The following is a 20,656-nucleotide window of genomic DNA, read 5'->3' as shown; positions in this document are numbered from 1 at the left end:
GGTTGAAATCTCATTGAGATAGTGACACAGCCTATTTCTGCGCCCCGACCCCTCTTCGTGCCTCGTGCGTATTAAGTAGAACACGCACATACAGCTATAGTCTACACTGAATCACGCTAGTTTGGCCAGACTTGGGCTGGCGGTGTTGGTCCTAGCCAGTCTGCTATGTCGCCCTCTAGGGGCTTGCTGACATTCTGTTGACCCATTCTCAGGGCCAAAAGTGGATTTTCCTGGCTGGAGACCGTCTAGACCAGCCTGTGATGGCTGAGGGCCTGGGAGTCCATCCTTTAGGAACGCAACCACCGCAGAAGCGGGCTGAGAGCCAACAAGGTAAAATTCAGGAAGATTGTCAGAGATAGCAGAAGCCTGGGTTATCGTGGAGGCGGGGGCTTCTTGGAAGAGGATGGATCCCCGCAGAGTGGGCCTCCCAGGACTTGAGAGGCTCGCTTGAGGTTGCGAGCGGCAGAGAGAGCGATTGGCTGTGCGACCGCCCCTCCCGCGGGGCAGAGGCGTAGTGGGTTGGGGTGGGAGGTGAGCAGGCTGCAGGCTCACTGGGTACCGGCGCTGCATCCCAGCCCCGAGCTGTACTAATTCTTCTCCCGCTGCTCTGTGGCAGCCCGCGGCCAGGTGTGAGCAGATCCAGCTTTGTCCTTTCGAGGTGGGTGCTCGGTAGTCATTGTTGTGGGGATAGCCCAGCTAGGTCTCCCCTAGGTAGAGATGGGGGCTTCATGCATTTGGATCACGAGGAGAAGAGGATGATCTGGACTCTGCCGAGCTCCTGGGGGCTGGGAGAGGCTGGGGCCTGAGTCGGGGACCAAGGACTCTCAGCAGTAGAGTTCCACTGTGAACTAGTAAAGGAAGGGACTGGACTCGAACCCGTAGCCCAGCTAGGGTGATCCTGCTCTGGGGTGGGGGGTTGGGGTCGGGGGAGAGGGTCTGCTGTTAGCATAGGAGACCTTGGTTCCTTGATTCAGGAGGAACCATCATCGTGGCAATCAGAGCTTCCCCTAGGTACTAGAATTGGAGGGGTGCAAGAGGGCATCCAGGCTGGAGCAGATTGCGAGCGCCACTGTCCTCCGCAGGGGCTGCGGCTGGGAGGAGGCTGGGTCTCACTCCATCTGGGGGCGGACTGAGCGGCGGGGCGGGGCGGGCAAGAGGGGTGGTCCTGCAGTCTCTGATAGCGTTCCGGGACACACAGGCGGCGGCCAGCGCGGAGCAAACATGCAGCGACTCAGGGGCATTTTGCTGTGTCTACTGCTGGCGGCGGCTGTCCCCACCGCCCCGGCTCCGGCCCCGACGGCGACTTGGGCTCCAGGGGAGCCGAGCCCGGCTCTCAGCTACCCGCAGGAGGAAGCTACGCTCAATGAGATGTTCCGAGAGGTGGAGGAGCTGATGGAAGACACGCAGCACAAACTGCGCAGCGCCGTGGAGGAGGTGGGTGTACCCCGAGGGCTCCTGGCTCGGAAAGTAGCAGGATAAGTAGGGAGTGGGCCCTGGGGGAGGCAGCGTCTCCAGCGATGGTCGCAGCACTGGCCAAAGACCTGGCTTTGTGTAGAGCTGGAAAGGGACGTGGAGTGCCCCCCGAGTGCAGCGCTGGGCGATCTTGACTTTCAGCTGGTTCTACCTGCCTGCTAAAAAGGTCTGGATCCAACCCTGTTCATGGAGGGAGTCTTAGCTGAATCCTTCCCGGGGAGCTGGGGCCACCGTGTTGCAGATGTCTTTGAGTATGTAGCTGGCTTTCTTCCCCCGGTGGAGCTGAGCTGAGGTAGGAGCCACTCTGGTGTCCCAGCTCAGTGGCTTTGCAGAGGCTGAGGCAGCTGCAGGGAGCTCCAAGTTCTAACATGTCCCTTGGGTGTCAAGGCTGTACCATCTTCCCCAAGATACAGTCAGAATGCCAGTCGAGGGAAAAAAGAGTGTTGAGCTCTGCTGGCAGTCTGCTAAGGGGCGGAAAAGGAGGGCTGAAGAAAGTCCTAAGTCCATGCGCAGTGACGGTCAGAAGGTAGGGGATGAGGATGCTAGGGGACGACCCCACTTCACCTACACCTAGTCTGTTTCGAAGCCCAAATTTCCGATTCTCTGCTCCTCAACAATAGGTGGATGGTCATTTAGCATCCTGAACCTCAGTTTCCTGTGAGAATTAGATACAATGCCTCTCACCTGACAGATGAAGGGCAGACTTTGGTTTCTCATCTTCAGGTGCCAACACTTAGGATGGCACCCTGCTCTGTCCTCTAAAATGGGCCCCAACCGTGTCGAAAGCTTCCTGGACCTTCTTGGTCAGTGTGTGGCTAACTGCCCTTGACACTTGGGGACAGGCTGGATTGGAGTGGAACCAGCCATTTCAGTGAACCAAACGAGTGGGTTGGGGCTCTCCACTGTCTCTATCATGGTAACCCCTTGAGCAGTCTTAAATACTGGCCCTTGTCTGCTGGGATAGGTTGCTGTCGCTTCAACCTTGTGTAGTTTGGGTATATTTCCCCCTTCTGATGGGCCTTGCAGGGAATGCTGGATTGGGAGGCAGTGACATGGACAGGCCTGGGTCCCAAGACCTGGGGCCTTTCTGAGCTGATGAGACAGTTGGCATAAAAAGTGACCAAAGGGTGAGGGAGTCAGCTGGACTCCAGCATCCCCCAACTCTGTAACCACAGATTGCACAGAGCTCCTGACCACTCTGGCTCAAAGCAGAGTCCTTCCCTGGGCTGTAGGACTCTGCACACTTCTTCCTTCTGCACAGATTCCCAGGAACACAGACCAGGTTACTTCCATGTTTTAACTCACTGGGAAATGCCCACCACAGTTCAGAAGGTTCAAAACAGGCTTTTTATCATGGCTCCACTCTCTCCCTTCCTGACATATCTCTGCTTGAGTTGTGCAGATTGATTGTAAAACCCAAGACCCTGATCATCACATCAACCCAAGTCAGTGGTCTTCCTAGAGTGTCCTTGTGGGCTGTGGAGACAGGATAGAAGAACTTGAATGCTCTCATGGCAGAATACTAGATAGTGGAGACCAACTTTCTCTCATTCAGTTCCCAGCACTGCTATTTATTAGTGATAGGATCCAGGTCTGAAGTGGAGAAAATGCCCACCTCTAGGTCAAATAGAAGATTCTAGAAAGCAAATTACCTGGTCAAATATTGGTGTAAGGAAACCAGGTAAATATAAACCAAGTATCTTCCTCATGAGGTCATTGTGAGGATTAGGGGGGATTGTTGGGACTCAGGAAATAATGGCTATCTCTTTTGTCATGGAAAAACTGGTAATGTGACCAGGCTTTGTGGTACACACCAGCAGTCCCAGTCCTTGGGAGACTGAGGCAGGAAGATCACGGGTTTGAGGCCAGCTTAGGCTACATAGTGAAACCAAAGCCAACCTGGGCTACACTCTGAGACCCTCTGTTACAAAACCCAAAAAGAACAAAGAAAGCAAACAGTAGTGGCATGAATAACAGCAAACTTACCAACATTTGATGGATTCTCAGTGGAGCCCAGCTTTGAGATGTCTGGGCCTGGCACTGTCGCTCAGCAGCAGAGCCTAGCATGCTCCAGGCTCTGATTTTGATCCCCAGCTCTGGAGTGGGGTGGGAAGGAAGAGAAAAGGAAAATGTAAGGTATTAAAATCAGTCTTAAAGCAGTGTATGATTTTTAATAGATTGTGGCTATTGGCTTTTTAAAAGTAACTTTTATTTTTATTTATTATTAGTTTATGTATGCATGATTGTGTGTGCACGCATGTACACACACCTGTGTGTCACAGTGCATGTGTGGTTGTGTGGGTTCCAGGGATTGAACTTAGGGTGTCAGGCTGGCAGAGCAAGCACCTTTGCCCTCTGAGGCATCTCACCAGCCCAGAATTTTTTTTTTAAAGAAACTTCCAGAAAGCCCCTTAAATGTCATAAACACAGGGCAGCTGCTACCCAAAAGGATGAGGGAGAACCCAGCCACAGGCAGTTGATGTTTACATAGTTGCATTATGAATCTGCTTTCAAGTAACTTCCTGGCTTTTTATTTTTTCCAGCTGCCTCAAGCTGTTGATGCCCCTTGAGGGACAAAGTGGCTGATTTTCTAGGATTATATTTAAAAAAAGCAAATCCTCCTGTGGCTTCAATCTAAGATGTTCCTGTATTCTTACTCCGTGTCATTAAGCAGTGTATGTTAACTGGGCAGTGGTGGCGCACGCCTTTAATCCCAGCACTAGGGAGGCAGAGCCAGGCAGATCTCTGTGAGTTCAAGGCCAGTCTGGTCTACAGAGCTAGTTCTAGGACAGGCACCAAAGCTACACAGAGAAACCCTGTCTCAGAAAAAAAAAAAAAAAAAAAAAGTGTATGTTAAGGACAAAGTCATTTCACCGCCCCCCCCCCCCCCGCCCCCATTGTCACATCTGTAACTGCCATATTTGAGATGTTTTATTCTATGGATTAATTTGTTTTATGTGTGTATATAAGTGCCTATCCCCTGTGTATATGTGAAAGTCAGAAAACAATTTAGGGAATTGACTTTCTCTTTCTGCCATGTGGGGCCTGGGGGTTGAACTCTGATCATCAGGTGTGGTGGCAAGTGCCTTTACTCACATGCCATCTCCCCAGCCTGTACCTCGTATATTTTAGAGGGATCTTATCATGCCACTGAGTCCTAGGAAGAGCCCCAATACCAAGCCTGGATTTATCTGTTCCATTTTCCTACTGTGCTCTGTTAATAGACGTGCATTTGATGGGCTGTGAATGCCATTTTTAACCACGTTCACATTCTTCAGCTGTGAAGCAACTATTGCTTCAGGCTTCCGTTTCTCTGGCTGGTGGCGGTAATCACTGTGGTTAAAGATTCCGTGGTAAACTGTACTTCTAGTTTATGGTTTCATTAAACAGTCCTTAGCTCATTGCCTCGATACAGCCACTGGCAGAGAGGGACCAGGGTTTGAGAGACTGCTCGGCCAGCAGTAGCCTGGAGATTTGGGGATCTGCCAGCTATCTAAAAGCCAAACTGTACAAGTCCAATTCCAGTGGAATTTAGAAAACATTAGGACAGTCTTTGTCTGGACACACCCTCTCCAGTACCTTGCTTTCCTTGTTCCCAGCTAAACCTTACTCTTTGCTAAATAAGCCAGGTCCCTCTCTTTAAAACTATGTCATTTCCTGCCCATCCCTCCTGTCTCTAGTCCTGGTTTCTTTTCTTTCTTCTCCACTTAGTTATAATGGGAGCTTTTCAGACGCTCACGGTTGGCTGCCTGCCCCTCCCACTTCTTCCAAGCTGGCGTCTTCACCAACCGCTTCCTTACAGGAAGCTGCAAGGAGAGCGGCTCATGGCGCCTGGCCTATTAACCCTGCAACAGGTGCCATAGCGATGCTCAGACTGGGAGTTCCTTAATTCTCATACCCGCTGGACAAAGTGGAGAGCATCCTCACGGTACAGGTGTCCAAGCTGTGCTTTTGACGGGCCTGGAGTCTTGCCCAAGATGATGCGGTTATTTGTGGGGTAAAGCTGGGGATTGATCTTACCTTGTCTGACTCCAAACACTGGCCTGTACTCCCACGCTGCTCTGTGACAATGCGGGGGCGGGGGGGGGGGGGGGGGGGACGACTGGTTGTCTGATTCAGTGCTCATCTTGGTCCCTCTAGACTTGACATGAAGCCTTTGCCCCCAGATGGCTCCTTCTTCCAGACTTGATTCTGGCACCAGTTCCCTGACTCCAGTCTCTTACTACCCTGGTCCCATTATTTTCTAACTAGTTTAGAACCTGCTGTAGCTCCCAGTTGCCTGGGGCAGGGGTTCTTAACTGAGGGCAGGGGAAGGAGAAGAGAATCTTCCTATTTATCAAAAAACTTGCTGACATGTAGAATCCTGCAACAATTTGGCACATCTAGGAAGGGTCCTAAGTATTTATTTGTTTGTTTGCTTGCTTATTTATTTATTTAAGATTTTGAATGACCTCGGTGTCTCTGGTTGAAGAACAGGTGAGCATCTGTATTATAGATGCTCTTTAGATGTGTCTGTTGACCTCTTACTCAGTTTCCCCCTGTGCCCAGCTGGGTCCCTCTGCTCCAGCATGCCATGCTTGCTTGTTCAGGGTGTTGCAGCTTTGCTTCTATAACATTTTCAACCTCTCTATCCAAATCCTCTCATCCTTTGGGACCAGCCCAGTCCTGCCTCCTCCTCCTTCTCCTGAAACCTCCTTCCTTTCTTCTCTGGACCCTTGAGTTGCTGGTAGACACCACCACATGAGAAGGGCCACAGCCATCTTTAAACTGGTTTGTGTGAGACTCTCTCCATAAATGTGTAAGTCACAGGGGAGGAAGGAATCTTGGACTGTTTAGGAAAGGCACACTAAAATCAGAAAGACCTAAATTTGAATCCAAACATTCCCATTTGCCAGTTGGTGTGATGACCTCTGTTGGGTTTGTTTTCTTTGCCTCTGACAGGAGAGTGAATACCTTCCCCAAAGGGGTTGCTGGGAATGAGCACAGTGCCAGGTGTAGTGGCCATACACATGAGTAAGGCTAAGATTTTACAAGGAAGCAGTGACAGCCCCACAAGGCAGCAGCGTTCCTCCTTCAGAGTGTCAGCACGACAGTGTGACAGAGGCAGGCACTGAAGACCGCGGGATGAACTGTGTGCGCACAGCAGATCTCTTCTAGTTCAGCGTGCTTGGTCCTCACCAGCTTGGCCTTCTGGCTGGGGGTGGCGGTGAGAAAAGGGTGCTATAGTATTTGAGGGAATGAGAGCAGGTGTTGTGGCTCATGGAAGCACTCAGGAGGTGGAGGCAGGGAGTTCAAAGCCAGCCTCGGGTACATGGTAGGTTTGAGGAAGGAAGGAAGGAAGGAAGGAAGGAAGGAAGGAAGGAAGGAAGGAAGGAAGGAAGGAAGGAAGGAAGGAAGGAAGGAAGAATAGGGAGAGGAAGAAGAAAGGAGTAGAGATAGAGAACGTGATTGTTTCTATAGGAAAATACTTTTTGAGGATTTGTTTTCCAGAATCAAAACAGCCCAGATTGTAGTGGTGATTGATCTCCCAGCTCCTCAGCCAGGACCTTCACTGGATTTGAGATTCCTAGAGACAGCATCCGATAGGCTCTATAGTCCATGACCTGGCCTGCCTTGTGTCTGTGGAGCTGTGGATGGTCATCTGTCACCTGCCCACTCACCAGGGCTAGAGATGGAGGAGGAGGAAAAGAGTAAAGGCGAGGCCCTGAAAGGGCCTTGGCCACTTGGGGTTCAATCCCGCTGGAGCCCACACACTTGTCTTACAAGTAGGAGAGTTGGGATGCTTCTCTCCCAGCCTCACTGAAGACATTAACGCACTCACTGAAGACATTAACACTTGAGGCTTCTGAAGACTGAGCACATTTCTGTGGCCAGAGAGAGACCAAGGTGCCCCTGTCTGTCTGTATGGAAATTTAATTCAAGTGACCTCTGGGTTAGGCCACCAGGGCCTGGGGAAGGTAACATGCTCAAATTTCAACTCCTGCCTACACTGGGCATCTTGGGAATTCCTCTAGACTCTGTGAGCCTCAGTATCTCTATTTGAAAAATAGGGCTGGGCAATTGGTGGCTTACGCCTTTAGTCCCAGCACTTGGGAGACAGAAGTAGGTGGATCTCTGTGAGTTCGAGGCCAACCTGGGCTACAGAGTGAATTCCAGGAAAGGCGCCAAAGCTACACAGAGGAACCCTGTCTCGAAAAACAAAACAAAACAAAACAAAAAAAAAAAGAAAGAAAAAGAAAAATAGAGATATTAACATACAACTCCTAGGAGGTTGTGATATTAAAAGAAGAAAAAAAAAAGATTAGCATGGGTGATGCAAAGCCACAAATGTGAATAAGACCAATAGAATGCAGACTAAAAACCAGAAGTGAGGGGACCGTCTGAGGGGAGAGCATGGGTGCATGTGTGTGTGTGTGTGTGTGTGTGTGTGTGTGTGTGTGTGTGTGTGTGTGTAAATGTGTGGTAAATGTGGTAAATGTGTGGTGGGTCAGAGAACACATTTTCACAAATCACTTCTCTCCTTCCACCTTGCTGGGGCAGAGTCTCTCTCCGAGGCTGCTCTGTGGGCTCCTGGCTGATTCTCCCATCTCTGCCTCCCACAGCCTTGTAGCAGTGCTGGGATGACAGTTTAGAGTCACTGTATCCAACATGGCTTCCAGGGATCAAACTCAGGTCTTTAGGCTTGCTTGACAGGCACGTTTGCCCGTGGAGGTTGTGAGATTCGAAGGCCATGGAAAACATTGGGAACTCATGTCTAGTTGGCTACTCAGTGGCCTGTCCCTGTCACCAATCTTTGTACCTACAGAAGAGGGAAAGAGAAGGAGGCCCTTTAGTTCCCCCTCAGCTACAACTGAAGGAAACTTATTCAATTTGATAGATGGAGGCCGAAGAAGCAGCTGCTAGAACATCCTCTGCGGCGAACCTGTCAAGTTTACCTGCCAACTATCACAACGAGAGCGACACGGAGACCAGGGTCGGGAATAACACCGTCCATATGCACGAAGAAATCCACAAGGTAAGGGATGCAGCCATGTCTCCTTCCCACAGGGCAGTCCCACTGGAGAGAGAGGGGCTTGTTGACACGCGTGATACAAAGCCACCGATGTGAGAGCTGTAGAAAGCAGGTTATAAACCAGCGGAAGGGAGGGCGCTGTTCAAGAGGAGAGGTGCGGATCAGGCACCAAGTTGCTTCTGTGCTGATTAGGCAGTGTAGGAAGCTGAGGCTTCTTCACAGGTGGGAAGGGGACCTCGCCTCTTAGGTTTCCGTGTGTGCCTCTGTCAGGCTTGCAGAAGCGACCTTATGGTAGACGGGTCTTCACTATCCCAGTAGGAGCAACTCTTTAGTGACACACCTCACTTTAAGGAGGGAACCCTTGGGCTGGGGGTGGTGGAGCACACCTTTCATGCCAGCACTTGGGAGGCAAAGACAGGAGCATCAGGAGTTTAAGGCCTTGGCTATAGAGTGACCGAGGTGGACGACTTGAGGGCCTTGGGGGAGCAAAGCAGAGCAGGATGGCGGAGAGTGACCCTTGCAGCCTGGGAAGTAGATGCTGACCCAGTCTGCAGAGTGGGCCACATTCCTCTTGGTTCTGGCTGCAGACTCTTGAGATAGCACAGCTGGCACCGACCCTAAAGATGTCAAAATAAGAACACTGAATCAGGGAAGAGAAACGACTGGGCGGTTGCCGGCTGCTGAGCCCAGGCTCTGAGAACACAGCTCTTCTGGTCCTGGGCCAGAACCATCTTTAGTCCCAGCCTTGGAGGAGGCAGGAGTGGCCCTGATTCCTTGCCGGGTGTGGCTTGCGGTACCTACCCTCCGCACAGAATCAGGGCAGGCCACAAGCTGGCACGGAGGGGGGTGTGGGGGTGGGGGTGGGGGCAGGCTTCCTTTGTGCTTCAGGGCTCTCTCGTGAGATGAGTAGTTCTATAGAATGAGGAGCTGGGGGGAGTGGCCAGAGCCTTCGCCTTCTCACCTCTTACGGAGACATTTGTTTGGCTAGGTGCACAGACTGGATTTTTTTTTTTTTTAAGACAGTCTCCTGTAGCCCAGTCTGTCCCCCAACTTGTTGTATAGCTAAGGATGACCTTGAACTCCTGATCCTTCTGCCTCCACAGCCCAAGTGCTGTGATTATAGGCCTCTGCCATGACGCTGGTTAGAATGGAATTTTGTCAAAAGAATCTCGACACTGAGTGCCAAGTGATGAGCCCCAAGAGTGATAAAAATAGCTGGTGTTGAGTGCTTCCTAGGTGGCAGGCACCACCCTTTGGGCTGTCCTCTATCACCTTGTTCCCTCTGCACAGTGACCTGGTGATGGGGATTCTGAATAGCCCCAGGAACTCTGTCCACTGGCAGTGCCGTGATCAGAATTCAGAAGGGGGAGTGGGCATCCTGTTGACTCCCATTCCAGAAAGTGAAAACCAAACAAAGGCTGTAGATTTTTTCCCAGAATTCCTTGTTTCATTTTTATTACACCTGTGTTTGTCTGTAGATCACCAATAACCAGACCGGACAGATGGTCTTTTCTGAGACAGTCATTACATCTGTAGGGGATGAAGAAGGCAAGAGGAACCATGTAAGTCACTGTCTCTCTCCTTTCATGCCCTGAAGTAATGCACCTCTGTATAGTGCAGCCTGCAGACCTAGGCTGCAGGTCATGGGGGGCAGGGGCAGACTCCCCACTCATCTCCAGCCTTCTCACTGCCAATGGGTTCCATCTCTGACAGGGCCAGGCAGTCTGAGAGAAGGCTACACCTTCAGATACCTGGGTCAGAAACAAGGGCTGTTGAATCCAGCTTTGATTTGTGCCTCTAAGTCAAAAGGAGAACAAGTGTGAGGTATATATAAGATCCTTTGGTAATGGACCCTGTGTCCCAGCTGATAGAATACCCAGAGCCCATGGGATAGTCCATGCCTTATATAACCCCAGCTCTGGCTAGGTGGTTTGTGAGTCAGTAGCCTAAAGGTAAAGAAGGCTGCCTGTCATCCCTGGCGTCAGGCTCTGGTCCCCATAACTTCATAGTTTGCCTGTGGCTTAGCCCAAAGGTGTGCTGGATTTTGTAGGATTATGAAGTCCTAAAGTTGGCAGGGATACGATGTGTACTCAAGTCAGGGAGAACCCAGTGGGAGTTGCTGATCAAACAACCTCAGGGCCAGAGAAGAATTTCCTGCACGTGGATGTGGTTGTTGGAGACAATGCACTTCCTTGTGAGGACAGCAGGGCATTCTCTTTGCCCAGATGCCTCCCACACCCCTGGCGAAGGCATCCAGGATTTGTGCCCACTCTTGACCTCACTGCTGAACTGGTGGATTACCAGGAAGGTGGTGGTGTTTTGGTTGGAGTCAGAACTTTCTTTTTGTTTCTTTTCTGCTTGTTTTGGCATAGTGCTCAAATGTGGAGAGTCGGTAGACATTTACCACAGGCTGGGGAGCTGCTTGGCTGTGTGACAGTAGTTACTACCTTTCAAGAGAGGCTGGCGGATATGGAATGGGTTCTGCTGTGAACTGGAGGGGGCCTGGCTACAGAGCCAAAAGCATGAGCTTATCTCTGCTCTACGAATCGGACACCTCAGTTTCCTACTTATCAGCTCATGCTTCATACCTTCTCTAGGTTCTAAAGGGACAGAGAAATGGGCCCGTGAGACAAAGGTGGGGCTATTAAAGCCTGGAAGGTAGGGAGGCCGGCTTTGCTTCCTTTTCAATACATTCATGTGTATATGTATGTGGAAGGCGGAGGACAACCTTGGATGTCAGTCATCCTCATGAACTTTGTCCACCTACTGTGAGGCAGGTCCTCCCACTGTCCACCTACTGTGAGGCAGGTCCTCCCACTGTCCACCTACTGTGAGGTAGGGTCTCTCACTGTCTACCTACTGTGAGGCAGGGCCTCCCACTGTCCACCTACTGTGAGGCAGGGCCTCCCACTGTCCACCTACTGTGAGGTAGGGTCTCTCACTGTCTACCTACTGTGAGGCAGGGTCTTCCACTGTCCACCTACTGTGAGGTAGGGTCTCTCACTGTCTACCTACTGTGAGGCAGGGCCTCCCACTGTCCACCTACTGTGAGGCAGGGCCTCCCACTGTCCACCTACTGTGAGGCAGGGTCTCCCGCTGTCCACCTACTGTGAGGCAGGGTCTCCCGCTGTCCACCTACTGTGAGGCAGGGTCTTCCACTGTCCACCTACTGTGAGGCAGGGCCTCCCACTGTCCACCTACTGTGAGGCAGGGTCTCCCACTCTCCCACTGGCCTAGAGCTCACCAAGTGGGCTAGATTAGTTGGACAGCAAACCTCCCATTTCTACATGGCTTCCTGGTGCTAGGACTATAAATGTGGCCATCACACCAAGCATTTAGAACTCAGGTCCTCATGTATATAAGACAAATGGTTTACTGCCTGAGTCATGTCCTGGGCCCAGGGCCAGCTTTTAAAGCAGAAGTGCAGAGAGAGAGAGAGAGAGAGAGAGAGAGAGAGAGAGAGAGAGAGAGAGAGAACTCAAACCAGCCAGAGAGCTCAAACCAGCCAGTCTTGGCACACCATGGGCAACCTTCCTAGAAGGAAAACATTAGACAATTCCTGAGTGAAGGCTATGCTTGAGGCTCATAGGAGACAGAGCCTGGAAGGAAGCTGCCTGAGTAGAAAGGGCAGGGCAACAGAATTCACAGGGCTGTCAATCAGAAAGAAGGCCTTAGGCCTTATTTCTCACTGATCCTCGTGACTCCAGGATGCCCTCAGGATGATGCCCAGACTATAAGAGGCCCATGTACACATGTTACATGGGGCATCCCTAATCAAAATAGAGCCTTGAACACCGCTGATCCTTCCCAGCCCTTGAGTACTGTTGAGGGGATAGTGATTCTAAAAGCTATGGGTGGGTAAAACACAAGACCTCAAAGTTGCTAAGAGTGTTCCCTAGACCAGAGGACAGCTGCCTGTATCCTTGTGCTGGGTATTTATGACTTGTGCTGGCTTTCTTGGGTGTGTCTGGACTTGTGTATCTGTGTATGGCCCAGCTTGGGTCCTCAGTTGAAAAGCCCACATGGCACTTGTTTATCGGGTGACAGGGGACATAAACATGGCACTTGTGTGGTACATAATCTGAACCCCTTTGGATGGTAGACAGCCTCCAGGAGGCGGGACACTAGAGGGGAGCCACATAGACATGGCAGAGGTGGGGGCTCATCACATTTTTTCCCTTAGGTCCTAGGAGGTGAGGGAACTGAGTTTCTCTGTGAGAATAGATGTCACTTTGATTGGCAGAAGGGAGATCTGAGGTTGGGTGCCCCACTGGCCAGAGCCTGGCTCCTCTTCCTGCTCCCTATTAGTCTCACAGGGCTTTAGAACACAGACTGGAACCTTTACAAGCTCCCTTGAAGGGATGGCATGTGACAGAGGTAGTGTGTCTACTTCACTGTAGGGCCTGGCTAGTGTCACAGTGGCATTATCAAGTGTCAAGAAAAAGGCATCTAGTTTCCAATGCCCACAGCACTTTTCATTCAACCCCACCCAACCTTGGCTCACCATGGTACACATTAAGCCAGGTTCTGGTGCATGATTACATTTATTTATTCATTTAGTGTGTGTGTGTGTGTGTGTGTGTGTGTGTGTGTGTGTGTGTGTACATGCAAATGTGTGTGCCCATGTGCATGGAGGTCAGAGAAGAACTTGTGCAAATCAGTTCTCTTTCCATCATGTAAGTCCTGGGATTGAACTCAGGTCATTAAGTATTGGTAGCAAGCACCTTTACCTGCTGAGACATCCTGTAGGTCTTTCCTCTTTCTTTCTTTCTCTCTCTCTCTCCCCCCACTTCTCTCTCTCTCTCTCTCTCTCTCTCTCTCTCTCTCTCTCTCTCTCTCTATATATATATATATATATATATATATATATATATATATATATATATAATTTTTGTTTAGACAAGGTTTCACTATGTAGCCCTGGCTGGCTTTGAACTTGAAATGATCCTTCTGCCTCTACCTCCCAAGTGCTTGGATTATAGGTGTGCATCATACCTGGCTCTCAACCAGTATCTTTCCTTTTAATTTAATTTAGTTTTGTCTGCATGTGTGTAAATACACCACATGCATGAATGTTGCCCACCAGAAGAGAGTGTCAGATCCCTTGGAACTAGAATTACAGACAGTTATGAGCCACCATGTAGATGCTGGGAAACAAACTTCAGCCCTCTGCAAGAACAATGTGTTCTTAACCTCTGAGCCATCTCTCCAACCCTCAAGGGCTGGCTATCTTTATAGGACTGTGAAGTTTCTGAACAGAATGCTGTGAATGCCAGATTGTCTCTGAAGGAACACAGCAGACATGTAGTGTCACACCATCCCATCCCATAATTCCACAACTTAATGATTTTTACAGGTGACTCTAACTTAACACTTCACACTACAGAAACTGTCCTTAGAAGGGATTCCCCATCCCAAAGAGCAAAAGTCACAACCCGTTCAAACCTTCATATGCCATAAACAGGGCTAAAATTTTGAATTTAAAATTCCCAGATGAATTCATTTAAAAGCAATCACCAGGCACAACATATTTTCCTTTATTTAAATGTGGTGTTCATATTAATATGTATGGTAACCCGAGGAGGTTCATGGAAAGTTCCAGACAGTAACACTATATGTCTGTCTAGAAATTTCACAGTCTATGTAAGACACTGGTCTGTTTTTACACTCAGATGTGAGAGGGGGAATACCCTAGGCATGTAATTTCACCTGAGTGCCTCAGCTGATGCAGATTCAGCCAGACATCTTTGTAAGGGGCTTTTGTGTTGAGCCTTTGGCCAGGCCCCTCTGCGGGCCAGTGAGCAGGCTGACCATTGTGCTTCTGTTGGGTAGGGGATTAGGGGGAAGTGGCAGTTGGGAGCTGGAAAAGACAAGCTATTATGCATTACTGGGAAGCTTTTCTTCATAGAGGAGTCTGGCCTACTTAACTAAGCCACCATTTTGAAAGGCTATGTCCTCTGATTAAAACACATCCTGCAGCTACACGATTTAGCATGCCCGCATTGGCTACATTCCAGGCCTCACCTCCCTAGGTGATATAAGAGCGAGTCTGTTTGTTTTCCACACAAACACACCCAGTTTGAAGCTAGCTAGTAAACTCCAAGGTACTAGCCAATAGTCTGAGGCCATGGGTGGATGGATTTCACCATTTCACCAAAGCCATACAGGAAGTAGAAATCTGAATGCCTCAGTAATCTCTTTGTTCAAGAGAGTATCCAGTGTTGATGTCGTCCTTTTGACTGGAGGCAATGGGTGAAGGTAGCATGCGGAACCAATGGCTTCCCCAGTTTGAAGTCACCTTGCCTGTTGCTCCTGTTGGATGCTGGGGAAGGCGGAATGTTACACCCTGACAGAGCTTTGACAGACGTTTCGTTTTCCCACAGGACAACAAGCATACTATCCCTGAGAGACAGACCAGAACTGAGTGGGAGGGGAGAGTGTGACCAGTTCCGAGCATCCTGCTCAGGCCTCTCCTACCCCAGCCTGGTCACATGTCACAGAGGAAAGGCTTGCATGGGCGTGGCTTTGTTCCCTCTATACCCTGATTTCTGCTGCTGTCTGCCTGTTAAGTTAATGGACATGCTAGAGATGCCAAGATTCGGGGGACTGTGTGTGTTTTGAGACAGGGTTTCTCGCTGGCCTGGAACTCACCAAGTAAGCTAGGCTGGCTGGCTAGTGAGCTAGGGATTCATCTCTTTCTGCCTTCCCAGTGCTGGGATTACAAGGTGCATAACACTATGCCTGGCTTTTTTTTTTTTTTTTTTTTTTAAAGATAGGTTCTGGGAATTGAACTCAAGACCTCATGCTTGCATGACTGAGCATGTACCCATGGGGAGGGGACAAGCCTCCTGAGAATTCTGAGGCAGTTTCTAGAGACTCTGCCTCCTGGGAAGTCCTGCTGGGCTAGGCCAGCTTGGAGGACTGAGCTCCAGGAAATGTAGCTCTTTCCTTCAGTTGGCCCTGGGGCAGAATGGAGAAGTCTACACAAGGTAGGCAGAGGCAGGCATTCCAGCAGCCTCTGCCTTCTGAGAATCCGTGCAGAAGATTGACAAGAGCTCTGTGGCATGCTTATTATTAAGGAAAAGCAAATTAAAGCTGGGCTGTGCTTCGCAACTGCCCTCCTTCCCAGCAGCCTGCTGGGAAAAAGAACAGGACTACACAGGACGCTGAGGCTGCCGGGGAGGCCTCCACTGCCTCTGTCTGAGGAGGCAGCTGTGGGACAGTGTCTTCTACAGTCTCTGAGTGCTTTGCTGGAGATCCTAGCCACAAGCTAAGTATTCTGTTGTCCACAAGCTGATCATTCTTTTGCTGCTCTGTGCATGTTCTGTGTGGTTGATGCACACAGGAGACAGAAGAGGCCATCCTGAGCAGCAGACAAGGAGAGGAACTGATGGACAGGTGCTGCAGGGGTAGGTGTAGGCCCTGGCAGGTGTGTGCTGCTTCTATAGAAGAAAACAGACCTATTCTTCTATAGGGGGTGTCTTGGGCTGCTGTGGATGTCCTCTGCCATGGTCAACCCCTACCCACATAGAGTGTGATGCTTTTACATCAGGCCAAGCATAAGGCTCTTATGTCTTAATACCATAGGGAAAGAATTACATGGAAAATTGAAGATCTCCACCACTCTGTAACATGGCTAATTAACCCCAAACACAGTTGGTGTGGGGGAGAAGTGCTCACAGGGATGGGATGTCCTCAACCAAAATGTCCTTCAAAAAGGAATCTGTCATCTGTAAGTGATTCTACATCTTGAATTGAAACACTATGGTCTTAATAAATGAGTTTCAGGCCAGGAATGTAGCTCAGTTGGTAGAGTACTTGACAAGAACTCATGAAGGCCTGGGTTCCATCCCCAGCACTCTTTAATGTGGTATGGTGATGTACACCTGAAACCCTAGCACTCAGATGGGGACAGGGGGAGCAGACATGCAAGGTTATTCTCAACTACATAGTGAGTTCAAGGCCAGTTTGGGCTACATAAGAGTCTGTCTTATAGGACAAAAAGTAAGTAGATAAGATTCATTTAGGTTTAATGAAAATTGGTATAAAAAGATAAAAGGATACCTTCAACAGATTGTTAGGAAAATCAATTTCAGACCAGTACATATATAAGGTACATAAGATATACATGTGTAAGATATAAAAACATCTCATTTTTAGGAAAAAAGTATGTATAAAAAGCTTGATAAATATACACTAAGTTGTCAACAGTAGAAAGCTCTGGAGGAATTTCAGTTTATGTGGACTATTCTTTATAGAGTACTGTTTTGAAAATATTTTTAATGGGATAGACAGATGGTTTAGTATAAGAGTGCTTGATGCTCTTGTGAGAGGACCCCAGTTCAGTTCCTAGCTCCCACAGCCGAGGGTTCACAACTGTCTGTAACTCCAGCTCCAGGGGCTCTGTCTTAGGGTTTCTATTGCTGTGATGAAGCACCATGACCAAAACGCAAATTGTGGAGGAAAGGGTTTCTTTGGCTTACACTTCAGCATTGCTGTTCATCACTGAAGAAGTCAGGATAGTAACTCAAACAGGGCAGGATCCTGGAAGCAGGAGCTGATGCAGAGGCCATGGAGGGGAGCTGCTTACTGGCTTGCTTCCCCTGGCTTGCTCGGCCTGCTTTCTTATAGAGCCCAGGACCACCAGCTCAGGGATGGCACCACCTACCATGGGCTGGGCCCTCCACCATTGATCACTAAATGAGAAAATGCCTTACAGCTAGATCTCATGGAGGCATTTCATCAACTAGGGCTCCTTCCTCTCTGATGACCCTAGTTTGTGTCAAGTTGACACACAAAACCAGCCAGTACAGGCTCCAACACCCTCTTCTGGCCTCTATGGGCATCTGATCACATGTGTCATATACATAAAATAAAAATCATCTTTAAAAACAGTTTTGAAGACCTTGTAGTTTAGTCATAATTTCAGTGCAGACAAGCATTTCTGTTGTGTGAGCAGGAGGGCAGCCCACTTAGGCAAAGCTGTGAGAGAAATTTCCCACCTGAGAGTTGTGCTTGCAATTTCAACAACTTCTGAGGCTTGTTTCTGGGCAGCCTTGGCTACGCTGAGTGGGTGGTCCTCCAGAAGGCTCAAGAAGGAAGAGCTTGTCTGTGGTGTGTTTAGGGTCCTGAGTAGGGTCAAAGGGGTGGCTGTTGGGACTGTGAAGTGAAGCAAATATAGAGTCTTCTGAAGTTGGTCTCACTCCAGTCCTCTGTGTCAGAGAAAGGTCAGATTTGCATTGCAGGCTGTTCCCAAGACCAAACACCATCCACCCCTGTTCCCCTCCCAATGTGGGCCAGATAAGGAGGTGGGAAGTCCCTGCCAGACCCAGCTGTGTGCTCAGTCTGTGTGAGCTCATGAGCTGAGTCACATGGGGGAGGAGACGATGACCACTTAGAGGCTACTGCCTCCACCTCTGAAAACCTGACAACAGCAACCCTGCCTTCCTTCTGCTCTCTGCCCCTCTCCATCCCCTCCCATAGGTGTTTAGATGCGGCTAGCAGTTCTTCAGTGAGCAAATAAGGCTGGCCAAGGCCAGGTCAGTTCAAATGACCCTTGATACTTATTAGCTGGGTGCCTTTATCTTAACTGCTTTGTGCCTTAATTTCCCTATAGGTAAAAATGAGTTCATCAAATTTCCTTCCAGCCAGGAGTAGTAATACCAGCATTCAGGAGGTAGAGGTAGGAAGATCATGAGTTTGGGGTTGTTCTTGGCCACATGGCAAGTTTAAGACTAACCTGAGCTACATGAGACCCTTTTTCTTTTTCAAAACACACACACACACACCAGACAAAATGAATTTGTCCCACATATTGTATTCATAAAGTTAAAATAGCCCATGTTAAAACCAGTGTATAGTGTCTGGATTATCGGCCAATTACTGTTATCATATTTTGACTGCCTCCAATCCATGCCTATCATAATTCCCTGCATTATTCACTCAACTCATTCATTATTCATTCACTAGCATGCTCTTTTGACTACCTACTATGTTACTGGCAGGCTTGTGTAAAAGAGTTTTTAACATCACAGGGAACCCAGGCCTAACCAATCAACTAAATAAATAATTACAGTGAGTGCATAGTTTATTTCTTTTTAAATATCTTTGAAATTATTTTTTATTTTTTTAACAGTGTGTGTGTTTGCATTCATGTGTGTGAAGTGCCCAAGGAAGCCAGAAGAGGGCGTCAGATCCCCTGGTGCTGGAGTTACAGGCAGTTGTGTGCTACCTTCGGATGGGTGCTGGGAATAGAACTCAGATCTTCTGGAAGAGATCTTAACCACTGAGCCATCTCTCTAGCCTTATTCATTTCTTTGTAAGACAGGCTTTTGCTATGGCTGCCGTAGCCAAGTCTGGTCTTAAACTCCTGCCTCAGCCTCTCCAGTGCTGTGGGTTATGGGTGTATACCACAGATATGTAATTTCCAAAGCAGACATTGAACTAAGCAGGGTAGCCAGAGAAGACTTTGTTGGGAGGGAGGGTAGGATTCTGCATAGTCTGTTATGTTTCTGATTGCTCTGTAAGTCGGGACTCTAACTGCCCAGTCGTTCTAGACTGTCTCTTTAAGGGTATTGGGTAGACTTGGGAGACAAGAACTGATCTCCCTCCATGGGCAGAAGGCGAGGCGCTCCAACATAAAAGGTTTTATTCCCTAAGCTTCCAGTTCCTCAGGTGTGGCACAGGCTCATGCAGGAGGTGCTGTTTCCCTAATGTGTGCATGCAGCTTAGGGAGCCAGAGGACTGGCACAGACATCAAGCTCACGCTGCTTGTGTGCAGCCGACATCAAATCCTTTGTCTCCCACCCCAGAGTCTCGTGTGAAACAGGAGGGCTCCCTTGTCACCTTGAAAGCAGAGGAGACTCAGGCCCTTCGCATTCTTGACGGGCTTCCTGGAAGAGGTGATGGTTACGTTGTGTTTGCAATGGTGTCTCAGAACTAGTTGCAGAGAGGAAGGACATTTCTTCCTGACGTATTGCTTCTTCAAAGTCAAGAAGACACGCAGCTATAAGAGCTACAGAACACTTATTTAGAATGCCAGAGCATGGTGGGAACAGCAGCTGAAGCTGGGAAGGGGTGGGGATTGGGTCAGGAGACTTGGAGAGCCCAGCCAAGGAGTCAGCAGATATGCTGAGTTAGGCCTATTCTGTGTCTGAAGGGCCTTACCACCCGCGGCACTGCATCGGTGGGCCACCACATGATCCCCAAAGCTGGGAGCCAGGAGGACCAGCGTTGGATGGCAGAGGCATCTCTGAGGATGCAGCTTTGCTGAAGCTTAAAACCCAAGTCCCTTCGGGCTGCAGAGTCTGTGTCCCGCAAGAGCCTGGCTTGGGGCCTAGAAGTCTGGAGCGTTTTACTTGGAAGTGGAGCACAGACCAGATAAGTCACACTGATCGCACCTAAAATCTGGTTAGCCCGATGCCATCAACTGTAAAACAAGCTGTGTTCTGAGCTCTTGGGACGTGTAGGGGCCAAACTGTCTGGTGCAGGCGTGTGGCTGTCTTCTGCCTTGGGAACTTGGGGATTCTTCCAGGCACCAGCTCAGGGGCCTTTGCATCCTGTTCGTCAGCTCTGCCTTTGTCCTTCTTTGCTCATGGTGTTTGTTGTCCTGAGAACCTCACAAAGCTTGTGAGCCCAGCTTGTTTTTTAAAATAATATTACAAATGTGATAATAGTGAGGTCTGTGTGCTCCCCCATGGTCCCTCATTTAGTCACTGTGACTCAGAAGATGATCAGATTAAGCAGCCCCTCCCCAAATCCAGCTGTTAGTGAGCCAGGGTAAATACTGGCTGTTGTGATGGAACACAGCAAGTGTTCCATACTAACTGGTGATTGTAATGGCAATGGGAGTGCTCTGTCATGAAAGCAAACACTGCCTGCTGTGTGCCAGGTGCTTAGTGAGGGTCCCGCACCCCTCCCGCCATCTGCGTGACGGCCATCCACACAGGACACTCGCTGACCCCAGATGGAGTAACTGAGACCCAGAGAAACAATCCAAGCCCATAGGTGGCAGAGTCAGTACTAACGAGAGGGGTAAACATTTAGGTCTTTCTTACTGACTCAAAGATTCCTAAAACACATCTTTTCCTTTAGTGGAGTTGTTGGTTTGCTCCTGTCTTTTAATGACACCATCTCTTGCATCCCAAGCCAGCTTCAGTCTTCTCTATAGCT

General features: G+C 49.4%; 1 protein-coding gene across 2 annotated transcripts in view; it reads left to right on the top strand.

The window, feature by feature from the left end:
* The first annotated feature begins 211 nt into the window (after positions 1-211).
* Dkk3 (dickkopf Wnt signaling pathway inhibitor 3) overlaps positions 212-20,656 on the top strand; it is a 40,654-nt gene continuing 20,209 nt past the window's right edge. The window contains exons 1-4 of one of the 2 annotated variants that reach the window (XM_015997312.3): positions 212-658; positions 1,199-1,434; positions 8,351-8,488; positions 9,964-10,047. In XM_015997312.3, coding sequence (XP_015852798.1) covers positions 1,222-1,434; positions 8,351-8,488; positions 9,964-10,047 — 435 coding nt within the window. In that variant the 5' untranslated portion in view covers positions 212-658; positions 1,199-1,221. The remainder of the gene's footprint in view (positions 659-1,198; positions 1,435-8,350; positions 8,489-9,963; positions 10,048-20,656) is intronic. The other variant, XM_006978596.4, reaches the window with a different exon arrangement.

This window comes from Peromyscus maniculatus, chromosome 1 (assembly GCF_049852395.1).
Source record: "Peromyscus maniculatus bairdii isolate BWxNUB_F1_BW_parent chromosome 1, HU_Pman_BW_mat_3.1, whole genome shotgun sequence".
Taxonomy (NCBI): domain Eukaryota; kingdom Metazoa; phylum Chordata; class Mammalia; order Rodentia; family Cricetidae; genus Peromyscus; species Peromyscus maniculatus.
This window is presented reverse-complemented; position numbering and strand designations above follow the sequence as displayed.